The 26416-nt window shown below is 39.7% G+C and overlaps 1 protein-coding gene across 1 annotated transcript in view; it reads left to right on the forward strand.

Annotated features, from left to right (window-relative positions):
* The window catches only part of CLYBL (citramalyl-CoA lyase), a 374710-nt gene that overhangs the window by 167307 nt on the left and 180987 nt on the right, over window positions 1–26416 (forward strand). Inside the window, 1 exon segment of the mRNA XM_044286389.1 lies at window positions 24788–24995. Coding sequence (XP_044142324.1) covers window positions 24788–24995 — 208 coding nt within the window.

Genomic DNA, 26416 nt, shown 5'->3' on the forward strand with positions numbered 1-26416 from the left:
AAATGGCGAATCGGCTATCTTGACTTTTTTTTTCCCATTTAACCATTATAGCGTCTACTTTGCTCACGAGTGGGCGCCATCTATAAAGATGCGCCGTACGCGTTTGCCTTGTGTCTGTTTTTGTAGGATACAATTGCATAGTCTGCTAAGATAATAAAATACAATGCAACAGCACTCTGTTATTGCAAAATACATGATCTCATTACAAACTAACTTAGTTTATATGTTTTGAGATCATGTATTTTGTGTTTGCAGAGTACTGTTGCATTGTGTTTTGAATTTGTATTTTTAGCCACAATGACGCACACCTGCATCTTAGGATGTACTGACTAACTTTTGTTTTTGTCTTTCCATAGTCTACCAACATGCTATGGTGTCCTGCAAATAAGATGTACACAGGTGTAAAGTCAAGCAGAGCCCACAGAACTTTAAAAAATCAACCAAGGGATATGTGCGAATACTACTTTTTGGTACTCAAACCTATCCCCAGGGCATAATCCCCAGCAGAAAGCCAAAACATTATTTTTTTCCCCATCATTTTTTTTTTACTATTATTGTTGTTGTTATTACTTAATATTTTCAGATGACACTATTCTTTACGAGTTTTTTTGCATTTTTAAATAAATTCCATCTATTAAAACAGTTTATATTAGCTTCAGTGAATATTGTTGTTTTGTCTGGTTTCAATCTGTCGTGCAGTGCAATGTTCTGTCAGTGGAGGGTAAAGATGGTCAAAGGTCAGTGACCTAAAATTATGCATCCTCTGTGTTACTGTCTCTCTTCCCATTGTGAAACACATGGGAGAATGAAATATTACAGCCTTATTGATAATGGCAGCACAGTTTTGCATCTTAAACTTGCATAATAATTTGGCCATTATGTGGCTATTAACAATCAATTTGAAAACCACATCATCTTTGTGGTTGCATAGAAGCCACTCAGTGCGGTCTAACCATAGCAGAAAAATTTGTTTGCACACATCGAGGTACTATATTTTACGACTAGAATAGTAAGCTACAACATCAGCCCAAACAAATCTTTTAACTGCAAAAGGTAGATTACAAGTTTTAGTATTGTATAACGGGCAACTCAACCATCCAGAACTGCACCGATATGAGACCTAATAGGCAAGATATAATACAAAAAATGTGTATCACTGTAACCAATTGATTGTGTTACAATCACATTGATTATCTCAAATAGTGTGTAAATTCATATATCATTTCAAATACAAATTGTAGGATTTTATTAAGATATTGTATTTTAATATAAATATATATAAAGGGTATAAAAAATATAAATAAAAGGTACATACAAAATACTGTGAATTAATCAATGGATAGTAGTTTTGATTTAGTTCATTGTGTCCATATAGGAAATAGATATATCCAAAAACTGCGTTGATCCAAATAGGGGGAAAAAAAGGACAAGATTGTTCCAGTGATTGGTGAAATGGATGCAGTCAGTTGTATTATCATAACGGTTAGTGTTTTTGCTGATCCCTGCCGGATATGAATCACTGATAACACCCCATATGCAACTATCAGTGACTGACAGCTCTCTATGTATACACACTTACATAAAGAATACTAACAATTACTGATAACCCCTCCCCCATGTACAAATATCAGTGACTGACAGCTATCTATGTATACACACTTACATAAAGAATACTAACAATCACTGATAACCCCTCCCCATGTACAAATATCAGTGACTGACAGCTATCTATGTATACACACTTACATAAAGAATACTAACAATTACTGATAACCCCTCCCCCATGTACAAATATCAGTGACTGACAGCTATCTATGTATACACATTTACACAGAGAATGCTATCAGTCACTGATAACACCTCCTTGTGTACAACGGATGTCAGAAAAAGCAGTGATTTTAATTGTAGAAATTACAAGTTTTACTGAATCTTTCCCCACAAAACTTATATATCAGTCTGCTCAGCTCTTCCTGCTCTATAATATGCTGCCTGTAGATTGCACTCCATTTCTTGACAGGTTCTCTTTAAGGTCCTTTAACATGGCACAATTATTGGTAACAAACATTTATATTAACAGTTTGTTCCTGATAATTACCTGCTTAGTCGGCCCATGTAAATTGGCCTTTATTAAAATGCCCACCGGTAGGTCGCTACCCACCACTCTTGTCTTTAGACTACAGTGTCCAACTGTATATATGACAACACAACCCAAAATGCCTTTTTCTGGTTCTAATAATGAATTTAAGAAATGAGATAATGTTACAGAATATTGAGAAACCAAAATAGGGAGCAGATAAAATTAGAAAAATGGTTCCTACTGTGGATTATTAGCTAAAAATTGAAACCCCAGTCAGCTTTTCATAGTTGGCACCAAGATGTGGCAAATGGCCAGATCTCTCTTAGCTTCTGTTGGAAGGATCACCATATTATCTGACAGCAAATGTTTTTTATTGTTGATCCATATGCTGCTATTATTTTTACAGAAATCATATTGCTTTGATTTTTGTTGAAGCTCTTCCATAATTTATAGTGTAAAGTTATCTGTACATGTAGTCATCCATCTGTCGGGGATGTATTTTCTTGTTGCTGAAAAATTTGCTTTTAGTGGAGTGGAAAAATAATTTTACTTTTCTAAAAGAGTAGAAAGGAGGGAAAGAATAAATGTGAAATTTGCAATGCAAATGTTCAGTTCTTCCTTTGCTCTTAGGTGTCTACTATGAAATGTCTGAGCTTTTCATTTCAGCCATGCGTGATATGTTTTAATTATGGAACTGGTTTTAGATGTAGATCAGATTCCATGATTAATGACTAGGAATGAAAAGTGGAAAAATAATTTTCAGTTTTCGGAATGTTTTATAATAAGGAGTAAACCTTTCCACGGCATGGGGAAGGGCATCGGGCTTGGGCACTTTGAAGCCATTGGAGAGTTAAAACTGCTTTTTCAGGACAACCCAAACATTGTCAAATTACACAAATGTACAGTACATCTGGGATGCATGTCCAATGATCTGCTAGCCAGTACTAACGGTTTAATAGGTCAACATTAAGTGACAGGCTCCCTTTGAGGGTTTATTCATACATCAGTGAATCGCAGACATGTGCTGTCCGTGTTATCTATTGAGTTTTAGTGTGTTTATTCACACACGACTGTCGTTCATTGGAAAGACATAAAATACTTTAGATGTGGACCAAGCACACTCATTGAAGCCTATAGGTCCATAAAAACCTCTGACAGAACACATGGTGTCTATCTTCTGTCAGTGGTTTTCACTGACCATGGGTAGGAGAACCTCTGGAAATCCGATTTGCAGCCTGCGAAATACTGCACATGGAATACGGATGACAAATGGAGGGCAAAAAACAGACATAGGGACCAAAAAACAAGCCCTTCACAGACATCTTTACAGGTGAAACATTGACGGTTTTTTTACAGACCTCAAAGGCCCAACTATTAAAAGGGCTTTCTGGTCATGTGCAAATTGATGGCCTATCCTGGTACTGCAAGTACATTGATGGTTGTACCTTTTTCTTTTCAGAAATGCTTTTATTGTGTAAAACTGAACAAAAAAATAGCTATATTTGGTATCACATCATCTGTAAAGACCTGCTCTATAACAATATCCCATGATCTACCCGTCAAGTGAATGCTATAAAGAATTGCTGAATAACAGTGGCCTTTCCCTTCTAAACCCTGCAGTGTACCCAATCGGCAATTTGCATCCACATTTATGACTTTTCACTACCCATTAGAACCCGAATGACTATTTAAAGGGTGTCATGTGTTTTAGATGGCACAAGCCAGGCACAGCATATTGAGCACTAAAATGGCATGTCTGTGAATATAAATTGTAAGTTTTCCACGAAATCCCCTGCTCATCAGTTTCTCCAAAACACCTGTGGAGTGAAAATGCTCATGTCACCCCTTGATAAATGAGGGTTGTAGTTTCTAAAATAGGGTCACTTATAGGGAGTTTTCATTTTTCTGGTATCTCGGACTCTGCAGATATGATGTAACGCCCAAAAACCATACCAGTAAAATCTATGCTCCAAATGGAGGTCCTTCCTTTCTCCTTGCAATTCAGATGCAATGCATTTTTCAGTGATGGTTGCTAGGAGATGTAGATTGTTATTTTTCAGTCTCGTGAAAAACTAATCAACACTGAACGCAGTCGCAGAAAAAACAGACTGAACTTGCGTGCAAACAATCACTTTTTTCCAGAACAGACCCTGAGAGAATCTGTAACGCTTGTGCGAAAGAGGCCTAAAGATGCGTAAATCACCTCATTAGACCTCAAATCTGTTGTATGTCCAGTCAAAAGATTAGGGCCACTTGTAGGGTGTTTCTAATACTAGGAAACAATGCATAATAATAAGAGGGCTGACATTTCTCACCACCATATGCTATTCACAACCTATAGGGCACTGAGATTGCATATCTGTGTAAAAATTTCAATTTTCACTTTACACCATCTGCTGTGAGTGCAAAACACCTGTGGGGTCAAAATGTTCACTACACTCCTTGGTAAATTCTGTGAGGGTTGTGGTTTCTAAAATGTCAATTCTTGGGGTTTCTTTGTTTTCTTTAACCTCAGAGCCTCAGCAGTTATTCGGCAATATTGTATAAATCCCCAAACTAGGCCTCGAATATACAATGTGCTCTTTCTCTTCTGAACCCTGTGGTGTGCCCAAAGAGCAGTTTACAACCACACATAGGGTGTTGCCATATTCAGGAGAAAATGGGTAAAAAATTGTGCGGTACTTTTTCTCCTGTTAAGCCTTCTAAAAAGGAAAAATGTGGGGCTTATGCAACATTTTATTGGAAGAAATTACATTTTTCATTTTCACAGCCATGTTTTTAAATTCAATGAAACACCTGTGGGGTCAAAACACTCAATATACTCCTCAATAAATTCCTTTAGAGGTCTAGTTTTCAAAAGGGGGTAATTTTGGGGGTACCTCAGGGTCTCCTCAACTACAACAAACACCCGAAAACCATTCCGACAAAATCTGCCCTCCAAAAGCCTTTGCTTCTGAACCCCACTGTGCAACAATACATTAGGTTACAACCACATATGGGCTGTTTCAGTAAACTGCAGACGCAGGGTAATAAGTATTGCTTTTTTTGTTTTTTGTTTTTGTGTTTTTTCTGTTACAGGAAAAAATGGATTAAAATGGAAAATGCCCCCGCAAAAAGGTAAATTTTACCTCCATTTTCCTTAAATTCTTAATCAATTTTGAATAATTTGAGGGATGTAGTAAAAAAATGGGTTTTGTACATTGTCTTGAAAATTTCAAAAATTCCTTTTAAAATTCTAAGGCTTCTTACATCCTAAGAAAAATTTTATGACATTAGCAAGTGACTCCAACATAAAGTAGACATATGATGAATGTTAATTAAAAGCAGGAAAATGAAAATCTAGAAATTAGTGAATTTTTCCAAATTGTTTTAAATAAATAAAGGTAAGGCATATTGCCCCAAATTTACCACTACAATGTGTCACGAGAAAACATTCTTAGAGTGACTCATGTCAAGTTTGCAAAATCTGGCTCTGTCCATAAGGTGTAAACTAGTTGTGTCCTGAAGGGGTTAATTACCGTGCAACAAAAGAAAAGAAAATACACATGACTTCTGAACATCCGTCTCTGGGGGAATGCACCCCACACTTCTGTGTTTTCTTTTCTCTTCTGGCCATCAATAAGGGTGTTGTAATTTTTGTCATGAATCTGTCAGCTGATCCTCCTCTTTTCTTTCACTACACAATGCACACTGGGAGAGTTTTTTTTTTTTTTTTGCATATTCCTCCCCTTTTCTCTGTGAGATGTTATTGCTGACCAACTTTAAAACACTACAGTATTTCAGATCCCTGCCGTGCCATTTTAAGTACTTGGACCTGCAAAGTGCCCCAAGCAGTAACTACCTGAATTGCTTTTAATTACACAATATAGCTGCATCATCTTACTTCAGATTCTTTTTGATTGATGCGGTAAGGCAATTGTAACCGCGGATGATGGGATTAAGTGCTCTTGAAGTGACTTTAGCTTCTTGTCTGAACAAAGGGAAAGAAGAGAACACTCGGTCTCCTTTTTGAACAAGCTGCCTCTTTTTTTCACATGCTATATAAAGAAATACAATTAACAAACATTATCCGCAGAGGGAAATTGAAATGTACATTCAGACAAGAACCGCTCTTGACTGCAATTAGACATATATGATCCAGGCTATTTTGGCCATTCATTAGTGCTAATTGTTTGAGAAACAAGCCTATAGAAGAAACGATTAAAATGAAGACCATCACTGTGGTTCTTAGCATGTGTGATAAAATGCATGATCTGCAGCCCATCAGACGGCGGATGTTTAGTAGGCACGCGGCCGCTCCATCCGCTCCATGTTTGCACGAGACCTGCTGGTGTTTGTTATAAACAACTTGTATTTTCTTTTCTTAATTAGATGCCATTATTGTGCATATCCTGGTGTTCTGTCATTTCGGTTGCTGTTCCCTTGCTGTGCTTTTCTTTGTTTTGGCACATTGCATTGTCATATATACATTGCAGAAATTGTATTTAGTTATCATTATTTTTCAGTCTAATTCTAACCATACGCTTGTCATATTGTCTAGTATTCATCTATATCAATGCTGATAACGCAGAAAAGAGAATTGGGAGCACGGTGCTCTCAGTATTAAACATTGATTTTGATTTTCACCTGTCCAAGTGTTTGGTGGGGAAAAAAATAGTTCTTTTCTTCTCCCTCCACTACGCCATTTGTTTTCCTGTGACTTTTTTTTCAGTTTCAATATAATTATAATTTGACATTTGAAGATGCATTGCTATAGTCAACCAAGTATGAGAAACTTTTAATGCTATTTATGCTATTTACACAGTATTTCAAATGGAAACTTTAGGGTATAGCCAAATGGCTTTACTGCAGAAAATCCATTGTGGCAAAATCTGTGGCAAATCAATATTTTAAAATCTCATCCACTTTGCTGCTATTGTATTCGCTGCCGATTTTACTGCACACAGTTCCGCTGTAGACAAACTGCAGCATGCCCTTCATCAAGAAAATCAGACCATAACAGACCATTAAATGTGTGAAAATAAATAAATACCGGATCCGTTTTTCCAGATGACAAACGGAAAGACGGATCCGGTATTGCAATGCATTTGTGAGACGGATCCGTCTCACAAATGCATCCGCTTGCGTCCAGATTGCCGGCGACGGAACTGCCTGCTGGAATCCTCTGCCGCAAGTGTGAAAGTACCCTAAGAAGAGATGCTTTCAAAAAAAAATTTCAGCTGTTCAGTGTCAGTGTCAGTAAAACGGACAGCAAAAAAAGGTCACTTACACTGTTTTACTTTTAGACAGTATTAATAAATGTGGGCCATTGTATTGTTAAGGGACAGCCTTGGAATTGTTGACTTCTACAGGAATGCTCTTTGGTATTGGAATGTCACTTTCTGGACTCGTAATAACTTCAGTTTTAATGTCTATGTATCATAGTATCAGTTATGATCCTCATGGTACATAGAGAGCCTATTTGTTCTTCATATACTGAGACGTAGCTTCTTTCTGGAGAAGAAGCCTTGGACCACGCTGCACTGATCATGACCATTCCATTTGTTTGATCCCATTTATTTGGACTGTGCTGCACTTTACTGTGGATTTTCAATATGGTATCCACTTTAAAATTCATATATAAACATGGTCTATAGTAGGTGGGGTACACGGAAAGGAGCAAAGTGTTTTGCTTCATCTCTTTGTTTAAAGGCTCTTTGTGTAGGTTCTTTGAAAGGTTTCTCTTCTTTTACCATGTTCTTAAAGTTCTATTCAACCATATATTTTTTATATTTGCTTCTAGGAAAGCTGGTTGGCTACTAAATGTGTCCTCTGGAGCTGTCATAGAACTATGGCAAATTGCCATAGTTCTAATACTAGTGAGCTGCTTTTTTATGAAGTGACAAGGAATCATGTTATGTGTTGGTGCTTAACTAGGTAGAGGACATTCTGGAGCCTAGGAAAGCTATGTTACATTATTAGCTTTAATGCCTCGTGGGGAAGCCGCCGGCCATATTGTGGTTGCAGGCTTCACCAGAAAGAAGTCTATGAAGCGGTTTATATATAACAATCTTTGGTATTATAAATACCATGGATTTTATTTTATTATGAGAGAGGAAATAAAGACAACTGATCATTTTGATCAAATTCCCATTAAATTTGATAAATAGCCTTTGTTTAACATATCACGCAGTAACATTATGTGAAGTAGCAGCACAGTTGTTGTTCTAAAGCTTCATAATTAATCGGTCATAAATCTAGATATGCGCCGTGTAAGATGTTCAAAAATCCAATTTTGCAGAATTACTAATTAAGTATTCAATTGCTGATTTATATTTTGTAATTTCTAGGTCTAATTGAAGAGCAGTATAGTTTTTGCAATATATATTTTAGCTGCGCTTGTGAGTGCCATCGAACAGCATCTTTCAGTACATCAGGACATTGATTTATTCTGTAGCATTTGGACTCAACCTCAGCTTAGCAAGATATCATGTGCAAATGCTGACAAGTAATATGTCCCTTACCGTGTACCCTGCTTGACTCCAAATTTATCATGTTTCAGTGGCTTACAATAAGCATACTATTGGGTATTTTAATGGGTTTACAGGGAAGCGTGTTTTTGCAAGGCAGAGAAGTTGGCTATTAGTCAACTTTATTTCTGGCTGTATTTATCAAATTTGCAGAGTGTTGAATATTCAGTCTCCTGTTGACTCTCTTATTTGTGTTGTACGAATTTCATATCTAAGAGAATCAACTGGGACATTAGAATAAAGCTACAAACTACATTCCCAGTGAATTTATATACTTTCATGATTACTTGTATTGATAGCTCAAACTTCTTTAAGTGAAAAATTGTGAATTTAGGAACTAGCTATGTACCTATGGAAAATAACTTGAGATCTCCAGTAATTGTAATGAAAAGTTAGGGCTGGGCTGTTAAATATAGAAAATAAAACATATTTCTATTTTCTAATGTTTTACGCCAAACCAAAAACACAATTTTAATTGGAAAATCAATGTATAAAAGAAGGAAATATTAAAACCATTCGTTAAGAGATAAGGAAGGAACGATTTAGTTGAATTGCAATAACCAGTTTATTCTGTGAATTGTGCTAGGTTTAAAGACCTGACAGATGGTAGGTTTTGCATTCACAGCACCAGGGAACTGCATGGTAACAGGAAATAGAATTGATCGATAATACTTAAAAAGAGTCTCTCCAGGTCTGCATGTGTAGAAAGAAACGAGAAAAACAGCAGAAATGACTTATTTGTCAAGGAATTCTAACTTGTATTGTGGGTTTTATTTTCAAGATCATATTATTAACCTACAAATAGAGCTAAGACCTCACAACAGTATACCCACAGGGGTCGAGTGATAATACATAACCCACTTGCAGGGAAAAAAATATATATGATCACATCGTTATAGCAAATTATACCTTTATTCCAATGTCATCAAGAAAAAGCAAAGCCAGATACAGTCATGTGAAAAAATTAGGACACCCTTTGAAAGCATGTGGTTTTTTGTAACATTTTTAATAAAAGGTTATTTCATCTCCGTTTCAACAATACAGAGAGATTAAAGTAATCCAACTAAACAAAGAAAACTGAAGAAAAGTCTTTTCAAGATCTTCTGTAAATGTCATTCTACAAAAATGCCTATTCTAACTGAGGAAAAAGATAGGACACCCTCACATGTATTCCCTCTTAAATTGGCTCAGATCTCACACAGGTATATCACACCAGGTGCACATAATTAGTAGATCGTTACTCTGCATGTTGAATGAGGCTTGCCCTATTTAAACCTCAGACATTTAGTTTGGTGTGCTCCTGACTGTTGAAGTGAGAGTGAGCACCATGGTGAGAGCAAAAGAGCTGTCAGAGGACTTCAGAAAAAAGATTGTAGCAGCCTATGTGTCTGGGAAGGGATTTAAAAAGATCTCAAAAGATTTTGAAATCAGCCATTCCACTGTCCGGAAGATAGTCTACAAGTGGAGGGCTTTCAAAACAACTGCCAACATGCCCAGGACTGGTCGCCCCAGCAAGTTCACCCCAAGAGCAGACCGCAAGATGCTAAAAGAGGTCTCCAAAAACCCTAAAGTGTCATCTCGAGAACTACAGCAGGCTCTGGCTACTGTTGATGTAGAAGTACATGCCTCTACAATCAGAAAGAGACTGTACAAGTTTAACTTGCATGGGAGGTGTGCAAGGAGGAAACCTTTGCTTTCCAAGAGAAACATCGAGGCCAAACTGACATTTGCCAGAGATAAAGTTGACAAAGACCAGGACTTCTGGAATAATGTTCTTTGGACAGATGAGTCCAAAATTGAATTATTTGGACACAACAGCAGAGGACATGTTTGGCGTAAACCAAACACAGCATTCCAAGAAAAGAACCTCATACCAACTGTGAAGCATGGAGGTGGAAGTGTCATGGTTTGGGGCTGCTTTGCTGCAGCAGGACCTGGTCAGCTCACCATCATAGAATCCACGATGAATTCTACTGTGTATCAGAAGGTGCTTGAAGAACATATGAGACCATCAGTTAGAAAATTAAAGCTGAAGCGGAACTGGACCATGCAACATGACAATGACCCAAAACATACTAGTAAATCAACCAAAGATTGGCTGAAAAAGAAGAAATGGAGAGTCCTGGAATGGCCAAGTCAAAGTCCAGATTTGAATCCCATTGAGATGCTGTGGGGTGACTTGAAAAGGGCTGTACGTGCAAGAAACCCCTCAAACATCTCACAGCTGAAAAAGTTCTGCATTGAGGAGTGGGGTAAAATTTCCTCAGACCGATGTCGAAGACTGGTAGATGGCTACAAGAACCGTCTCACTGCAGTTATTTCAGCCAAAGGAGGTAACACTCACTATTAGGGGCAAGGGTGTCCTATCTTTTTCCTCAGTTAGAATAGGCATTTTTGTAGAATGACATTTACAGAAGATCTTGAAAAGACTTTTCTTCAGTTTTCTTTGTTTAGTCGGATTACTTTAATCTCTCTGTATTGTTGAAACGGAGATGAAATAACCTTTTATTAAAAATGTTACAAAAAACCACATGCTTTCAAAGGGTGTCCTAATTTTTTCACATGACTGTAGAACACATAAAAAACATCCAAGTGGCAATGGCTTACAGACATATACAAATGTATAGATTCCTATGTACAGTAAACCATACAGTAATATAGGTAGTAATGTAGTAATATAAATACCAGTACAGTGCAAAGGTAGAATAGGCTGGGTGCACATCTCTTTTATATATAAAAATGAGTTTCTGTCTTTTCTTTATGCGCAACCAAACGACTGGACCGATCTTCACCAAATTTGGCACACAGGTACATCAGGTGTCCGGGAAGGTTTTAGACTGGGTCTCAGCTCTCAGTTCCTGAGATATTCCGAAAAAAATGACCCACATTAGCCAATACAAGCCTGCAAGCCTTTCTCTTCAAATCCCAACTGCCATAAACACAGTTTTACTCCAGGTTTCCATAACAACCCAGCCATTTTTCTTTACTGCTTAAAGGCGCGGCCACTGTAGAGGTCCCTGTTTTTAAAGGGACAGGCATAGTGGAGGTCACTGTAATTAAAGGGGCGGGCACAGTGGAGGTCACTTTTATTAAAGGGACGGGCGCTATGAAGGTCCCTGTTAAAGGGGCAGTCACTGTGAAAGTCACTGTTAAAGGGGCGGTCACTGTGAAAGTCACTATTAAAGGGGCAGTCACTGTGAAAGTCACTGTTAAAGGGGCGGTCACTGTGCAAGTCACTGTGAAAAGGGGGTCACTGTTAAAGGGGCCGTCACTGTGAAAGTCACTTTTATAGGAGCGGGCACTTTGGAGGTCTCTGTTAAAGGGGTGGGCACTGTGGAAGTCTGTATTTTAGGATCACAAATGGGGTGTTTCTTTAAACTACAGAATCAGGGTAATAAATATCGAGTTTGGTTTGGCTGTTAACCCTTGCTTTGTTAGTGGGAAAAAATTGATTAAAATGGAAAATCTGCTAAAAAGTAAAATTCTGAAATTTCATCTACATTTTCCTTTAGTTCTTGTGGAACACCTAAAGGGTTAACAAAGTTTGTAAAATCAGTTTTGAATTCCCTGAGGGGTGTAGTTTCTAAAATGGGGCCATTTATCGGTGGTTTCTGTTATGTAAGCTCCCACAAAGTGACTTCAGACCTGAACTGGTCCTTAAAAATTGGGTTTTGGAAATTTTCTTAAAAATTTAAAGATTTGCTTCTAAACTTCTAAACCTTCTAACATCCCAAAAAAAGAAAATGTAATTTACAAAATGATCCAAACATGAAGCAGACATATGGGGAATTTAATGTAATAACTATTTTAGGAGGTATTACTATCTGTTTTAAAAGCAGAGCAATTAAAATTTAAAAAATTGCGAATTTTTTAATTTTTGGGGTAAATTTGGGTATTTTTTATAAATAAAAATGAAATATTTTGACTCAATTTTACCAGTGTCATGAAGTACAATATGTGACGAGAAAACAATCTCAGAATGGCTTGGGTAAGTAAAAGCGTTTTAAAGTTATTACCACATAAAATGACACGTCAGATTTGCAAAAAATGGCCTGGTCCTTAAGGTGAAAAATGGCAGGGTCCTTAAGGGGTTAATGAGTTAATGGATACAGGTTTACTTTCACTTTGACAAGTTCACATCTGCTTCTGTGATACTGTGTGTGAGAGAATATTATTATTCTCTATAATGCTGTGAGTTTTTGCCTGACCACTGCTGTACTGAATTGTACTCTCTGCATTAGAGTGCCTTGAAAAAGTATTTATCCCCCTTGAACTTTTCCATTTTTTTTTCATGTAACACCCACAAACTTAACTTTATTTTATTGGGACTGTATGTGATAAACCAACACAAAGTAGCAGTTATGTGTGAAGTGAAGATAAAATGATACATGGTTTTCAACATTTTTAATAGATAAAAATCTGGAAAGTGTGGTGTGCATTTGTATTCTGCCCCTTGAGTCAATACTTTGTAGAACCACCTTTTGCTGCAATTTCAGCTGATATTTTTGACCATTCTTCTTTGTAAAATAGCTCGCGCTCAGATCAGATTGGATGGAGAGTGGCTGTGAACAGCAATTTTCAAGTCTTGCAAGAGATTCTCAATGGGATTTAGTAACATAGTACATAAGGCTGAAAAAAGACATTTGTCCATCCAGTTCGGCAAGTTGATCCAGAGGAAGGCAAAAAAAAAAAAAAAAACCCTGTGAGGTAGAAGCCAATTTTCTCCACTTTAGGGGACTATAAACTTCCTTCACCGACTCCAATCAGGCCATCAGAATAACTCCCTGGATCAACGACCCCTCTCTAGTAGCTATAGCCTGTAATATTATTAAGCTCCAGAAATACGTTCAAGGCCCCCTTATTGAATTCCTTTATTGTACTCACCATCACCACCTCCTCAGGCAGAGAGTTCCATATTCTCACTGCTCTTACCGTAAAGAATCCTTTTCTATGTTTGTGTACAAACCTTCTTTCCTCCAGACGCAGAGGATGTCCCCTCGTCACAGTCACAGTCCTGGGGATAAATAGCTGATGGGATAGATCTCTGTACTGACCCCTGATATATTTATACATATTAATTAGATCTCCCCTCAGTCGTCTTTTTTCTAAAGTGAATAACCCTAATTTTGATAATCTTTCAGGGTACTGTAGTTGCCCCATTCCAGTTATTACTTTAGATGCCCTCCTCTGGACCTTCTCCAGCTCTGCTATGTCTGCCTTGTTTACAGGAGCCCAGAACTGTACACAGTACTCCATGTGTGGTCTGACCAGCGATTTGTAAAGTGGTAGGACTATGTTCTTATCACGGGAATCTATGCCCCTTCTGATGCAACCCATTATCTTGTTGGCCTTGGCAGCAGCTGCCTGACACTGGTTTTTGCAGCTTAGTTTGCTGTTTATTAAAATTCCTAGATCCTTTTCCATGTCAGTGTTACCGAGTGTTTTACCATTTAGTATGTACGGGTGACTTGCATTTTTCCTTCCCATGTGCATAACTTTACATTTATCAGTGTTAAACCCCATCTGCCACTTATCTGCCCAAGCCTCCAATCTATCCAGATCCCTCTGTAGTAGTATACTGTCCTCATCAGTGTAAATTACTTTACACAGTTTAGTGTCATCTGCGAAAATTGATACTTTACTATGCAAGCCTTCTACAAGATCATTAATAAATATATTGAAGAGAATAGGGCCCAATACTGACCCCTGAGGTACCCCACTAGTGACAGTGACCCAATCTGAGTGTGTACCGTTAATAACCACCCTCTGTTTTCTATCACTGAGCCAGTTACTTACCCACATACAGATGTTTTCTCCCAGTCCGAGCATTCTCATTTTATATACTAACCTTTTATGTGGTACAGTGTCAAATGCTTTGGAGAAGTCCAGATATACGACATCCATTGATTCGCCGCTGTCAAGTCTAGAACTTACCTCCTCATAGAAACTGATTAAATTAGTCTGACATGACCGATCCCTCACGAAGCCATGCTGATATGGCGTTATTTGCTTATTTCTGTTGAGATGCTCTAATATAGCATCTCTCAGAAAACCTTCAAACAGTTTACCCACAACAGATGTTAAACTTACCGGCCTATAGTTTCCAGGCTCTGTTTTTGGCCCCTTTTTGAATATTGGCACCACATATGCCATGCGCCAATCCTGTGGGACATTCCCTGTCAGTATAGAGTCTGCAAATATCAGAAATAAGGGTCTGGCTATGACATTACTTAATTCCTTTAGGATACGGGGGTGTATGTCATCCGGTCCTGGCGATTTGTCTATTTTAATCTTTTTAAGTCGCTGATGTACTTCTTCCTGGGTCAGACAGGACACTTTTAATGGGGAATTTATTTTTGCATTCTGCATGTCATCTGACAATTTATTTTCCTCAGTGAATACATTGGAGAAAAAAATATTTAACAGCTTTGCTTTCTCCTCATCGCTCTCTGCGACTTCCCCCTCATTACTCTTTAAAGGGCCGACACCTTCAGATTTATACTTTTTAACATTTATATAATTGAAGAACATTTTAGGGTTAGTTTTACTCTCTTTGGCAATTAATCTCTCGGTCTCTAGTTTGGCCGCTTTTATTTGTTTTTTACATGTTCTATTTTTTTCCTTATAGTTTTTCAGTGCTTCCGTGCTCCCCTCCTGTTTCAGTGAATGATATGCTTTCTTTTTGTCATTTATTGCTTTCGTTACAGTTCTATTTATCCACATTGGTTTCTTTTTGTTCCTTAACCTTTTATTACCATACGGTATGTACCTCTCACAATAAGATTTTAGGATGTTTTTAAAGATATCCCATTTTGTGGCTGTATTTTTATTTTTGAGGACTTTGTCCCAATTAGTTTGGCCTATGGCCTCTCTTAGTTGGCTAAATTTAGCTTTTTTGAAGTTTGGTATTTTTGTTCCTCCCTGTAGAAACGCTCTTTTGAATGATAATTGGAAGGTTATTACTTTGTGGTCACTATTTCCCAGGTGTCCCCCAACCTGCACGTCTGTTGTTCTGTCCGGCCTATTGGTTAATACTAAGTCCAGTATGGCCGTCCCTCTAGTCGGGTCCTGAACCAGTTGGGAGAGGTAATTGTCTTTGGTTATTGCCAAGAACCTGTTTCCTTTATGAGATATACAAGTTTCAGTTTCCCAGTCTATATCTGGGTAGTTGAAGTCCCCCATAATAACCACCTCATTATGATTTGCCGCCTCGTCTATCTCGTTTAGTAATAGATTTTCTGTGGACTCTGGTATATTAGGTGGTTTATAGTAAACTCCTATTAGTAATTTATTGTTGTTTTTAGCTCCATGTATCTCTACCCACACTGACTCCACATGTTCACATTTAGGTCTGGACTTTGACTGGGCCATTATAATATATGGATATGGTTTGATCTAAATCAGGCATGCTCAACCTATGGCCCTCCAGCTATTGTAAAATTACCACTCCCACAATGCCCGGCTGTAGGCTGACAGCTGTAGGCTGTTTGGGCATGCTGGAGTTGTAGTTTTGCAACAGCTGGAGGTTCGCAGGTTGAGCATGCCTGATCGAAATCATTCCATTATAGCTCTGGCTGCATGTTTAGGGTCGTTGTCCTGCTGGAAAGTGAACCTCCTCAGTCTCAAGTCGTTTGCAGCCTCTACCAAGTTTTTCTCCAGGATTGCACTGTATTTAACGCCATCCACCTTCCCATCAACTGTGAGCAGTCTCCCTGTTCTTTCTGGAGAAAAGCATCCCCACTGTATGATGCTGCCACCACCATATTTCAGTGTGATGTGCAGTGTTAGTTTTCCACCACACATAATGTTTTGCATTTAGACCAAAAAGTTTAACTTTGGTCTCCTCTGACCAGAGCACCTTCTTCTACATGTTTGCTGTGCCCCTTTTATGGCTTGTGGCAAACAGGACTACGTATGGTTTGCCTTAAAAAATGTCTTTCTTCTTGCTACTTTTCCTTAAAGGCCAGATTTGTGAAGTACACGACCAATAGTTGTCCTGTAGACAGATTCTCCCACCTGAGCTGTGGATCTCTGCAGCAACTTCAGAGTGATCATGTGTCTCTTGGCTGCTTCTCAAATTGTCTGGGCTGTCAGTTTAGGTGGACGACCATGTCTTGGTAGGTTGTCAGTTCTGCCATACTCCTTCACTTTTCGGATGATGGATTGAATAGTGCCCCATGAGATGTTAAGAGCTTGAGATATTTTTTATAACCTAACCCTGCTTTACACTGCTCCACAACTTTATCCCTGACCTGTCTGGTGTGTTCCTTGGTTTTCGTGATGCTGTTTGATCACTAATGTTCTCTAATACACCTCTGAGGCCTCCACAGAACAGCTGTAGTTCTACTGAGAATGAATTACACCCAGGTGGACTTTATTTGCTAATTAGGTTACTTCTAAAGGCAAATTGGTCACACTGGATTTTATTTTGGTGTATCGGAGTACTGGGGGCTGAAAACAAATGCACGCCACACTTTTCAAATATTTAGATTTTTTGGGGGAAAACCATGTATCATTTTGTTTTCACTTCACGTACTTGCTACTTTTGTGTTGGTCTGTCACATAAAATCCCAATTACATACATTTAAGTTTGTGGGTGTATGTGGAAAAGTTCAAGGGGTAAGAATACTTTTTCAAGGCAACGTATGTGAATATGGTTTAAGAGATGCAAGGTTGGGCAGGAACCCACAGCGTTATAAATCTTTATAAGGGCTCATGCTGCGGACCGCTAATTACTGTTCGCAATGCACGGCCACCGGCTGTGGGGCAGCTGCATGCGGAAACGCGGATCTGCATTCGATGGTCCTCACCGCAAAAAAGTAGTGCATGCACTACTTTTTTGCTGTGCGGAGGCACGGCCAGAAACCCCACGGAAGCACTCCGTAGTGCTTCAGTGGGGTTCCGTTCCGTGATTCCATTCCACAACTCCGTGATTGCGGACCTATTCAAGTGAATGGGTACGCATCCGTGATGCGGAATGAACACAGCTGGTGCCCTGTGTATTGCGGACCCGCCGTATGAGGCCGGCAATACGACCACAGGCACACAACGGCTGTGTGCATGAGCCCTAATACTGTGAGTTCATGTCACAGGAGCAGTGTTCGGCCCAGGAAATACTGCTCTCATCTGGAGTGTATTTCAAAACTAAATGAAATCTGACAGAACTGACACAAACTGCTGCAGACTGAGCACAACTGACATTCAAAATCACCCGTTCAAATGGGGATTGAAATAAATATTTTTTTTCCATTTTCCTCTGATAGAACAGAAATACGGAAAACACAACAATAATGTGAACTTAGCCTTACTGTTGATTTCCAACCACATCTGTTGGAAGTTTGTTCCAAGCATGTACTACTGTGTTGTTAGTTTCACACTAGATCCAGAGAATGTTCCAATAGAGAACAGCCTGCCGGATCTGGCAATGCTGTTTTTGTCCGGCCGATTCATGCCTGAACAGCCTGCTGGATCTCTTTGCCACTCGTGCGAAACTAGCCTTAATTAATATATTCTGACATTACTGAGGGATGTTATTAAATTAAAATAAGAAATAGTGCTTATTAGAATGCCTAGCATTTCTGGACCTGCTTACCACCGTACAGACTCATTACCATACCTCTTGCCACTTACCAATCCATTAATAATAAAAACTGACACTAAAGGTCCCTTACAGCCCCCAGTGAGTGCTGATTGCCAATTGTACAAGTCAGCTGCGCACATTTAAAAGGCCTTTTCATGCAGTCTAATACAATGTGAACACGGGACAGTCAAAGACTATTACGATTGTTCCCTTCCTCATTTAGTTTACATATCGTCAGCAGCAGAGTCCCTGTTTGCTCTAGGTAACGTGCTGCAAACAGTCAACAATATTTGTGCTGCGTGGGTGATTAGTGGCACATTTACATGTACGAATGGTAATTCCTAAAAATTGGCCTGATGATTGACATGTGTCACCACTCCTGACATGCCTGTTTAATAGCTTCATGCATTCCCATTCTGGAACATCTATTCTTATGACTCTGAACTTCCATTCCTTTATTATTTCTACTAGAAGTTATGAATGAACTGCTAGCAGTCTGCAGTAAGGGTACAGAGGGGTGTTAACCTGTTGGGGGCGTGTCCCTGCACAGTCTGAGAATGGCAGCACTGACTAGATAGAGTCAGATTGTGCAGGGACCCCTCCCACCCCCAACTAGTTACTACCCCTCTGTACCCTTACTGCAGACTGCTATTAATTCATTCATTCATCATTTTTAGCAGAAATAATAAAGGAATATTACAACATAGAGACATAAGAATAGATGATCCAGAATTGTTATTACATGGGGAATGCAAGAAGATATTAAAGCAGGCCTATCAGGAGAGGTGACGGGTCCTCTTTGTGTGTTGTGTTGAGACAATGAGTTGTCTCACTTCAGCAAATAGCATTTATTATATAAAGGAAGTTAATACAAGGCACTTACTAATGTACTGTTATTGTCCATTTTGCCTCCTTTGCTGGCTGGATTCATTTTTCCATCACATTATGCACTATTCGTTTCCATGGTTACGGATACCTTGCAATCTATCAGTGGTGGTCGTGCGTGCACACTTTTTGAAAAAGCGCCGGCCTCTCTGGTGGCCGGGACCGTGGGATCGCACATAGGCTGGTGCTTTTTGGTGCAAAGTACAACACAGTCTCAAGCAAAACAGTTTTCAAACATTACCTTCATGATGTATTTCCCCTCTATGTGCCTTGGTAAAAGGAAGACTTTAAGGCTGGTTTCACACGAGCGTGACGGATTAGGTCCGGATGCGTTCAGAGTGCGTTCAGTGAAACTCGCACTATTTTGCAAGCAAGTTCAGTCGGTTTTGTCTGCGATTGCGTTTAGTTGTTCAGTTTTTTCCGCGCGGGTGCAATGCGTTTTGATGCGTTTTTCACGCGCGTGTTAAAAAACGGAAGGTTTACAAACATCTCTTAGCAACCATCAGTGAAAAACGCATCGCATCCGCACTTGCTTGCGGATGCAATGCGTTTTTCACGCAGCCCCATTCACTTCTATGGGGCCAGTGCTGCGTGAAAAACGCAGAATATAGAACATGCTGCGATTTTCACGCAACGCAGAACTGATGCGTGAAAAACAACGCTCATGTACACAGACCCATGGAAATGAATGGGTCAGGATTCAGTGCGGGTGCTGTGCGTTCACGTCACGCATTGCACCCGCGCGGAAAACTCGCTCGTGTGAAAGGGACAGTTACATGGGTTATATACTGAGGGTAAGGCCATGACATTACACTCATGGCAGTCAATGGCTGCATGCTAAAGTTGCTGCCATGGGTGCCACATGCCAGCCACACCTATTACCCTGAGGCCTCTTGCACACGAATGTTGTGCATCCGTTCTGTGCACTGGGTACCGCAATTTGCAGTCCCCAATGCACGGGCAATGTCCATGCGGCAGCCGGGACGAATCAAGACCCATTCAACGTGAATGGGTCCGTGATCTGTCCTCACCGCAAAAAAAATAGAACTAGTTTTGTTTTTTTGCGGTGCGGAAGCACAGGCAGAAACACAACGGAAGCACTCCGTAGTACTTCCGTGGGGTTCTGATCCGTGCTCGTGCTTCTGTTCCGCATCTCCGTGATTGCGGACCCATTCAAGTGAATGGGTCCGCATCTGTCATGCGGAGTGCACAAGGGCCAGGACCCGCCGTATGCGGGCTGCAATACGGCCATGGGCACACAATGTTCGTGTGCAAGAGGCCTAATAGAAATCTAGGTATTCTAGTCTTTATTGGAGGAGTTGGAGACATTGGACAGGTTTGTGTTAACCAAAAGCTAATACTGAGTGCATTTACTTGCCGATTCATAATTTGGTCATCCAGTATTTGTTGCTGTGGAGGAAACATAAAATAGTTGTTTTTTGAATTAAGAAATGTAGAAGATTTGTCTTTAGATGACATTACTGGGAATAGTGATTGCCCACAATGAGCATAGATCCTTCTTTACTTGCAACACATGTTTTATTGCTGAAATTCAGAAACCAGATTCTCAATCCTTATTGCCCAAAAAAAAAATATTAATGTTTGGGGCACTGGGTATCCTGAGTTTTATCACTTTATAAAAGAATGATGGTTCTGGATAACCTTATCTGAGGGTGGGCACAATGTGACAGAACAGACCATAGAATGTCATTTCATGTATGACCACTTGGAATACAACATGTGCCCTCTGTCTATAGACACTGATATAAATGACACTGTATATGCCTACAGCTTTCCACCTTACACATTCAGTCTCTTTCCCCAAAGTATTGGACAAGTCAGCCTGTATTCTGACATTGGCACCTCTGCTTCACACAACCGTGTGAAACCCGTGTCTGTATTGCGGACCGCATTTGCGGATCTGCAATACACGGGTCCGGTTCCGTGGCCATTCCGCATCATGGATGCGGACCCATTCATTTCAATGGGTCCGCAAATCCGTTCCGTGGTTCCATTCGCATATGATTGTGTCATTATAAAGTTGTTTGAAAGCAAATCTTTGAGTTCTTTGAGATTCCTCAATACCGTTCATTGTGCTGCATTTGCGGATCTGCAATACACGGGTCCGGTTCTGTGGCCATTCCGCATCACGGATGCGGACCCATTCATTTCAATGGGTCCACAAATCCGTTCCGTGGTTCCATTCGCATATACAGAACACTACGGAGTGCTTTCTGAGGTTCCGTGCTTCCGCACCGCAAAAAGATAGAGCTTGCTCAAGTGAATGAGGCAGTGATCCCTATGCAGCTGCCACACGCAATTTGCGGTCCACAGCACGGGCACAGGCTTCACACAGTCGTGTGAATAAGCCCTTAGCCTGTTTTTTTTTTTCATTTCTAGTGTATTCGCATTCTATGATTGTGTCATTATAAAGTTGTTTGAAAGCAAATCAGTTCTTTGAGATTCCTCAATACCGTTCATTGTGTGCTGCGAGGGACCATAGCAGATTCCTGCTTTCTACCTCAGGCAGTAGCGAACAATAAAATGATCCTTTCTGCTTTGGACTTTATGTATTGATCCCTTTAGTTATGGTGTAAAGACTTGTTCAGATTAACCTTTTAAAGTGCCCGAGGACATTACTTATCACAAGAGGATTAAAGACCTTAATATATATAGCATGATGCAAAGAAAGTTGGGTGTAATAGAAACTTTAAAATCCATTAAGGTGGCTTGACGTGGTTGGCATGTTTAAGAGAAAGTGAAATGGTAAAAAAAAAAGGTTCTGCCTATATCCTGCAGTGAGAGAGGCTACAACATCTGGGAAAGATAAGGCTATGAAATAGGCCCCAGTTTATAGGTGTCTGTGTTAAAATGTAGACAGAGAAAATTGGCAGACTAATTGCTTTTTATCTACGTTGAGTTTGGAACCGCTGCTGTAACTATGGCTTAGTGTTAATTTGGGATCTGACGCATTTGGGCTTTCCCATGATTAAAGAATCCAATGAATCGTCCTAACATGATCCATGCAGAAGAAGGTATTTCATTGTGCCTGTAAACTAATTAAAATGAGTTGGCTATGAAGCCTTAAACTTCACTGCGGCATTTGCATTTACATGTATTAAAAAAATGCTCCTATCCTCAGTTATTCCAGAAATTATGTTGCTGTTTTTATTAAAGGATTGTCTCACTTCAGCAAGTGGCATTTATCATGTAGAGAAAGGTAATACAAGCCACTTACTAATGTATTGTGATTGTCCATATTGCTTTCTCTGCGATCCAGCAGCGGGGGCCGTGCTTGCACACTATAGGAAAAAGAGTCAGCCTCTCTGGTGTCTGAGACCATGGGAGCGCACATAAGCTGGTGCTTTTTCCTATAGTGTGCAAGCACGGCCACCTCTGACGGATTGCAGAGTGGTCATAACCTTTGGAAACGAGCAGTGTATAATGTGATGGAAAAATTAATCCAGCCAGCCAAGTAGACACTATGGACAATACATTAGTAAGTGCCTTCTATCAACTTTCCCTACATAATAAATGTGGGACCTAGTTAATGGTCCCACATAGAGTTAGTATCTAAAATAAAGTACAGGTGCACATACTGCTCAAGACCAACAATTAGACACATGTACAAATGTAAGGTGATGTAATGCCTAATTCATTACCCTGAACACAAGATCTGTTCTATTTGTCATGAGGCAATGACTGAAGGCTATCCTATATACTGTATCCCTCTCATGCCTTTCTACAATATCTCTTAAGGCCAATGTCACATGAGCGTGTTGAAACTGGGAAACACGCTCCATATGATGGATTTATTTCCCAGACCAAACACTGTTCCTCTAACCAAAAATCACAGCAGTGATAAAGGTTAGATTTTTCTGTAGGTAGGTGTGATAGGGCTATACAGGAAAGGCATGTCATTTCAGTCAGAACCATCTGACAAAGGGAATAAAACATGTGTCTAGGGTCTGTCTGGTCAGGGTAGGGTTTGCGTTAGGCACTAGGGAGCACATTTATTAAGACTGGAGTTTTAGACTCCGGTCTTAAAGGGGTTCTCCGGTAATTAAGAAAATGAAAATACTTAAATATTAGTTCATTATAAATATATTCCCAAGTACCTTCCATTAGTTATAATGGCTCAATTTGTCTGGGGAGCAATCATTTAGGAAAAACTAAATGACCACTGTCCTATTAGTACACACAAAGCCTATCCTAATAACATAAGTGGACAAGTTACTTCACAACGCTACTCTCTGCTCTGCTTGTCAGGAATTATCATCCTGAATACAGTATAATATGGTCATCAGCTGAATCTCTGTAGGAATGGAGTTCATGAGCAGATGTGGATAATAAGCAGCAGCTCTTGTATGCAGTCTCCATTACCACACCGCCACATTACGTCCTGTCCCTCCTCTCTGTACTTCATGTCTCCTCATGAACTCCATTCAGCTGAAGATCTTATCATCTGTAGTCAGGATCATAATCCCTGACAAGTAGGAGAGGAGGATGAGGCAGCTCTTTACCTCAGTTTTGTGATTAGGACAGGCTTTGTGTTCACTAATAGGACAGCGGCCATTTTGTTTCTCCTAATCATTGCTCGCTAGACAAAGCGAGCCATTATAACTAATGAAAGGTATTTGGGAATATGTTTATAATAAAGTAATATTTACGTATTTTCATTTTCTTAATTCCCAGAGAACCCCTTTAATAAACCCTTAAGCTGGCGGTGGTTCCGCTGGAGTTATCAAGAGGCGCAGGCCTCTTCATAACTTCGGCGGATCCTTCGCCAGTTGAAAGTGTAAGACAGTTTCTTAGCTGTATTACATTTAGACCTTTTTCTACGCCTGAAACAGTCTGCTGGCCCATCCCCTTCCCTGCCCACAACACTTTTGTAGACCTGCTATGAGCGGGGAGAAGAAGCAGATTGCATCACAGCTGGCTGTTGCACCACAATCTGTGCCTGAAATATGCCTAATACAGGCATATTTCAGCTTAATAAATGACCGCCTATATCGGTAGGGGTATAGATGCTGGGAGTCCTTCGATTGAATAGAATGAAGGGGTCTGCTACCTTACTCTGAGTGACTGCTTTATTGAAGGCAGTAAAGAGGAACTGAAGATCAAAGATAATGATGGTCATTATCAGAGGGCGGCCTTTGATATACTCGGCCTTTGATATGTTTGAGACACATGCTTCATAATAAATTAAGCGCATCCTCCAGTCATCCATGCACCTAGTTTAAAACCTATGTACTTCAGCTATCACCTGGAGTATATTTCAATTAACATGTATGCCAATATACTGGAGTAAATGGTAAGGAATGTGCTGGGGCCAATGGCACCTCCCACACTGCACCCTTGTCACGTTCCTTGTTCAAAAAGTGGCAAGAGGGGCGTAGAAACAGCACGTGTGCCTTAATTTAGGCGCAGTGGCGTTTAAGCCTTCAGTTCACACTTACATCCGTTTCTGGTGTGCAGGGTAATAATAAATGACCCCTATCAACTGTGGATATGCCATACATATCTTACATGGGAAAACCCCTTCTATTTAGCTTGAAAAGGACCAGATTCTATTATATTCTGCATCATTTGACAGGAAATGTATTTGTATGGATTTTTCGGAAATTAATTCTGTTAATATTTTAGGAGAAGTGAATATGAGGAATTGAATGTTGATATTGGGTCTGGGTTTTTCTTGATGATGAACTACTTTCTAACTTCAATTTTTTTTTTCAGAACCTCTTCTATAAGTGCAAGTGTTTTTCCAAGGATCCCTGGAAACAACTATTTACGTTCTCAGATTCGAGCTGCTCATAAGTACATCCCTCGCAGAGCTGTACTATACATACCTGGAAACGATGAAAGAAAAATACAAAAAATTGCCACTCTAAATGTGGACTGCGCAGTGCTAGACTGTGAGGATGGAGTAGCTGTCAATAAAAAGGTAAGCTGTTAATTATTATTTTATTGTAAAATGGTCAGGGGCCATTGAATCTGAGTTTTGTATACCATTGAAGATATGCTATGGCTTTATAATTTCACTTGGGAAATTATACTTGGGTTATTCACTTGGGAAAGGGGGCAGAAGCGGCTGCCAAATACTTCTGACAGTGGCTTATCTCCTGCCAGAACAAAGGCTTAGCCATGTTAAAATCCTACATACTTCACTGGTCTCCGCAACCTCTGCTGTCGAGGAACCAGGAACTGTCAGTATCATTAGGTCTCACTGACAACAGTAGGATCCCTGATACAATGGGCCATCATCTTTATAGTACAGTGACATCAGGCACACACATCACACAGAACAGTGATTACATATGATAGAGCTGTACCAAATTTTTAAGTTACCCCATCGATAGAATAGTGCAGAACTAATTGATCTGTGAGGGTCTGACCTCTGGAAACACTGTATACTTCTATCTGGAGTAGTCCTTAGAGAAATAATGGAGTGGAAGTGCGCTCATGCTCACCCTGACACTTCATTCAGATGGGGGAACTGAGCCCTGTTATCTGCTGTCAAGATTAAAGGAGTTGTGTCATCTCAAGCATTGGTGGCATAGGATATGCCACCAATGTCTGAAAAGTGCGGGTCCTGCCTCTGGAACCCACACCTGTCTCTAGAACGGAGACCGTTAGCTTGGCTATTTCTGTCTACACCATAGAAGTGAATGTAGAAGATGGCCATGCTGCACTGTGCATTCACATTAATTTCCATGATGCTTTCAGAAATAGCAGAGTGCACTGCCTAGCGATATGCCACCAATGATTGAGATGACACAACCCCTTTAAAGTTACATCCACACGGGATGTCATTTGTGATGGACTACGTACAGATTTGGCTGCGGAATTGCCATGGATTCTACCCTGTACATTTAAAAGGGTGAAATTACATGGTTGAAATCTGCAGCAGAAATTGAAATACTGTGGATTTAAAAACCGTAGGTCAATATACATTACAGATTTTCTGGATGACATTCCATCCACTTTCAGTCCTGTGTGGACGTACCTTATGGTTTCCTCTGTTTTGTCTCTATTACTTGTATGTCTTGGATGTGTGCCTTCATTTAAATTCTGCATCACAGTCAACACAGTTTACCAACATGGAAAAACAGGATTATAACAGTGGGACAGGGGAAAAAAGACCGCATTGAATTTAAAGCAAGTGGTCGCCTTCATTTACCGGCGATGATGAGCTCTTTAAATTGGGATTAATGCATGCAAACAAGGCTTAATCTGTTTAAACTTTCTGCTTAATCTTCCTCCAATGTAAACAACATTTGTGATGCCTTAGAGATGGAAAATAATTGGACTCCCGAGATACTGCTTATCCTGTTCAACATTTTTTGTTTTTCAGCTTCAAAGTAA

The sequence above is a fragment of the Bufo gargarizans genome, chromosome 3, assembly GCF_014858855.1.
Source record: "Bufo gargarizans isolate SCDJY-AF-19 chromosome 3, ASM1485885v1, whole genome shotgun sequence".
Taxonomy (NCBI): domain Eukaryota; kingdom Metazoa; phylum Chordata; class Amphibia; order Anura; family Bufonidae; genus Bufo; species Bufo gargarizans.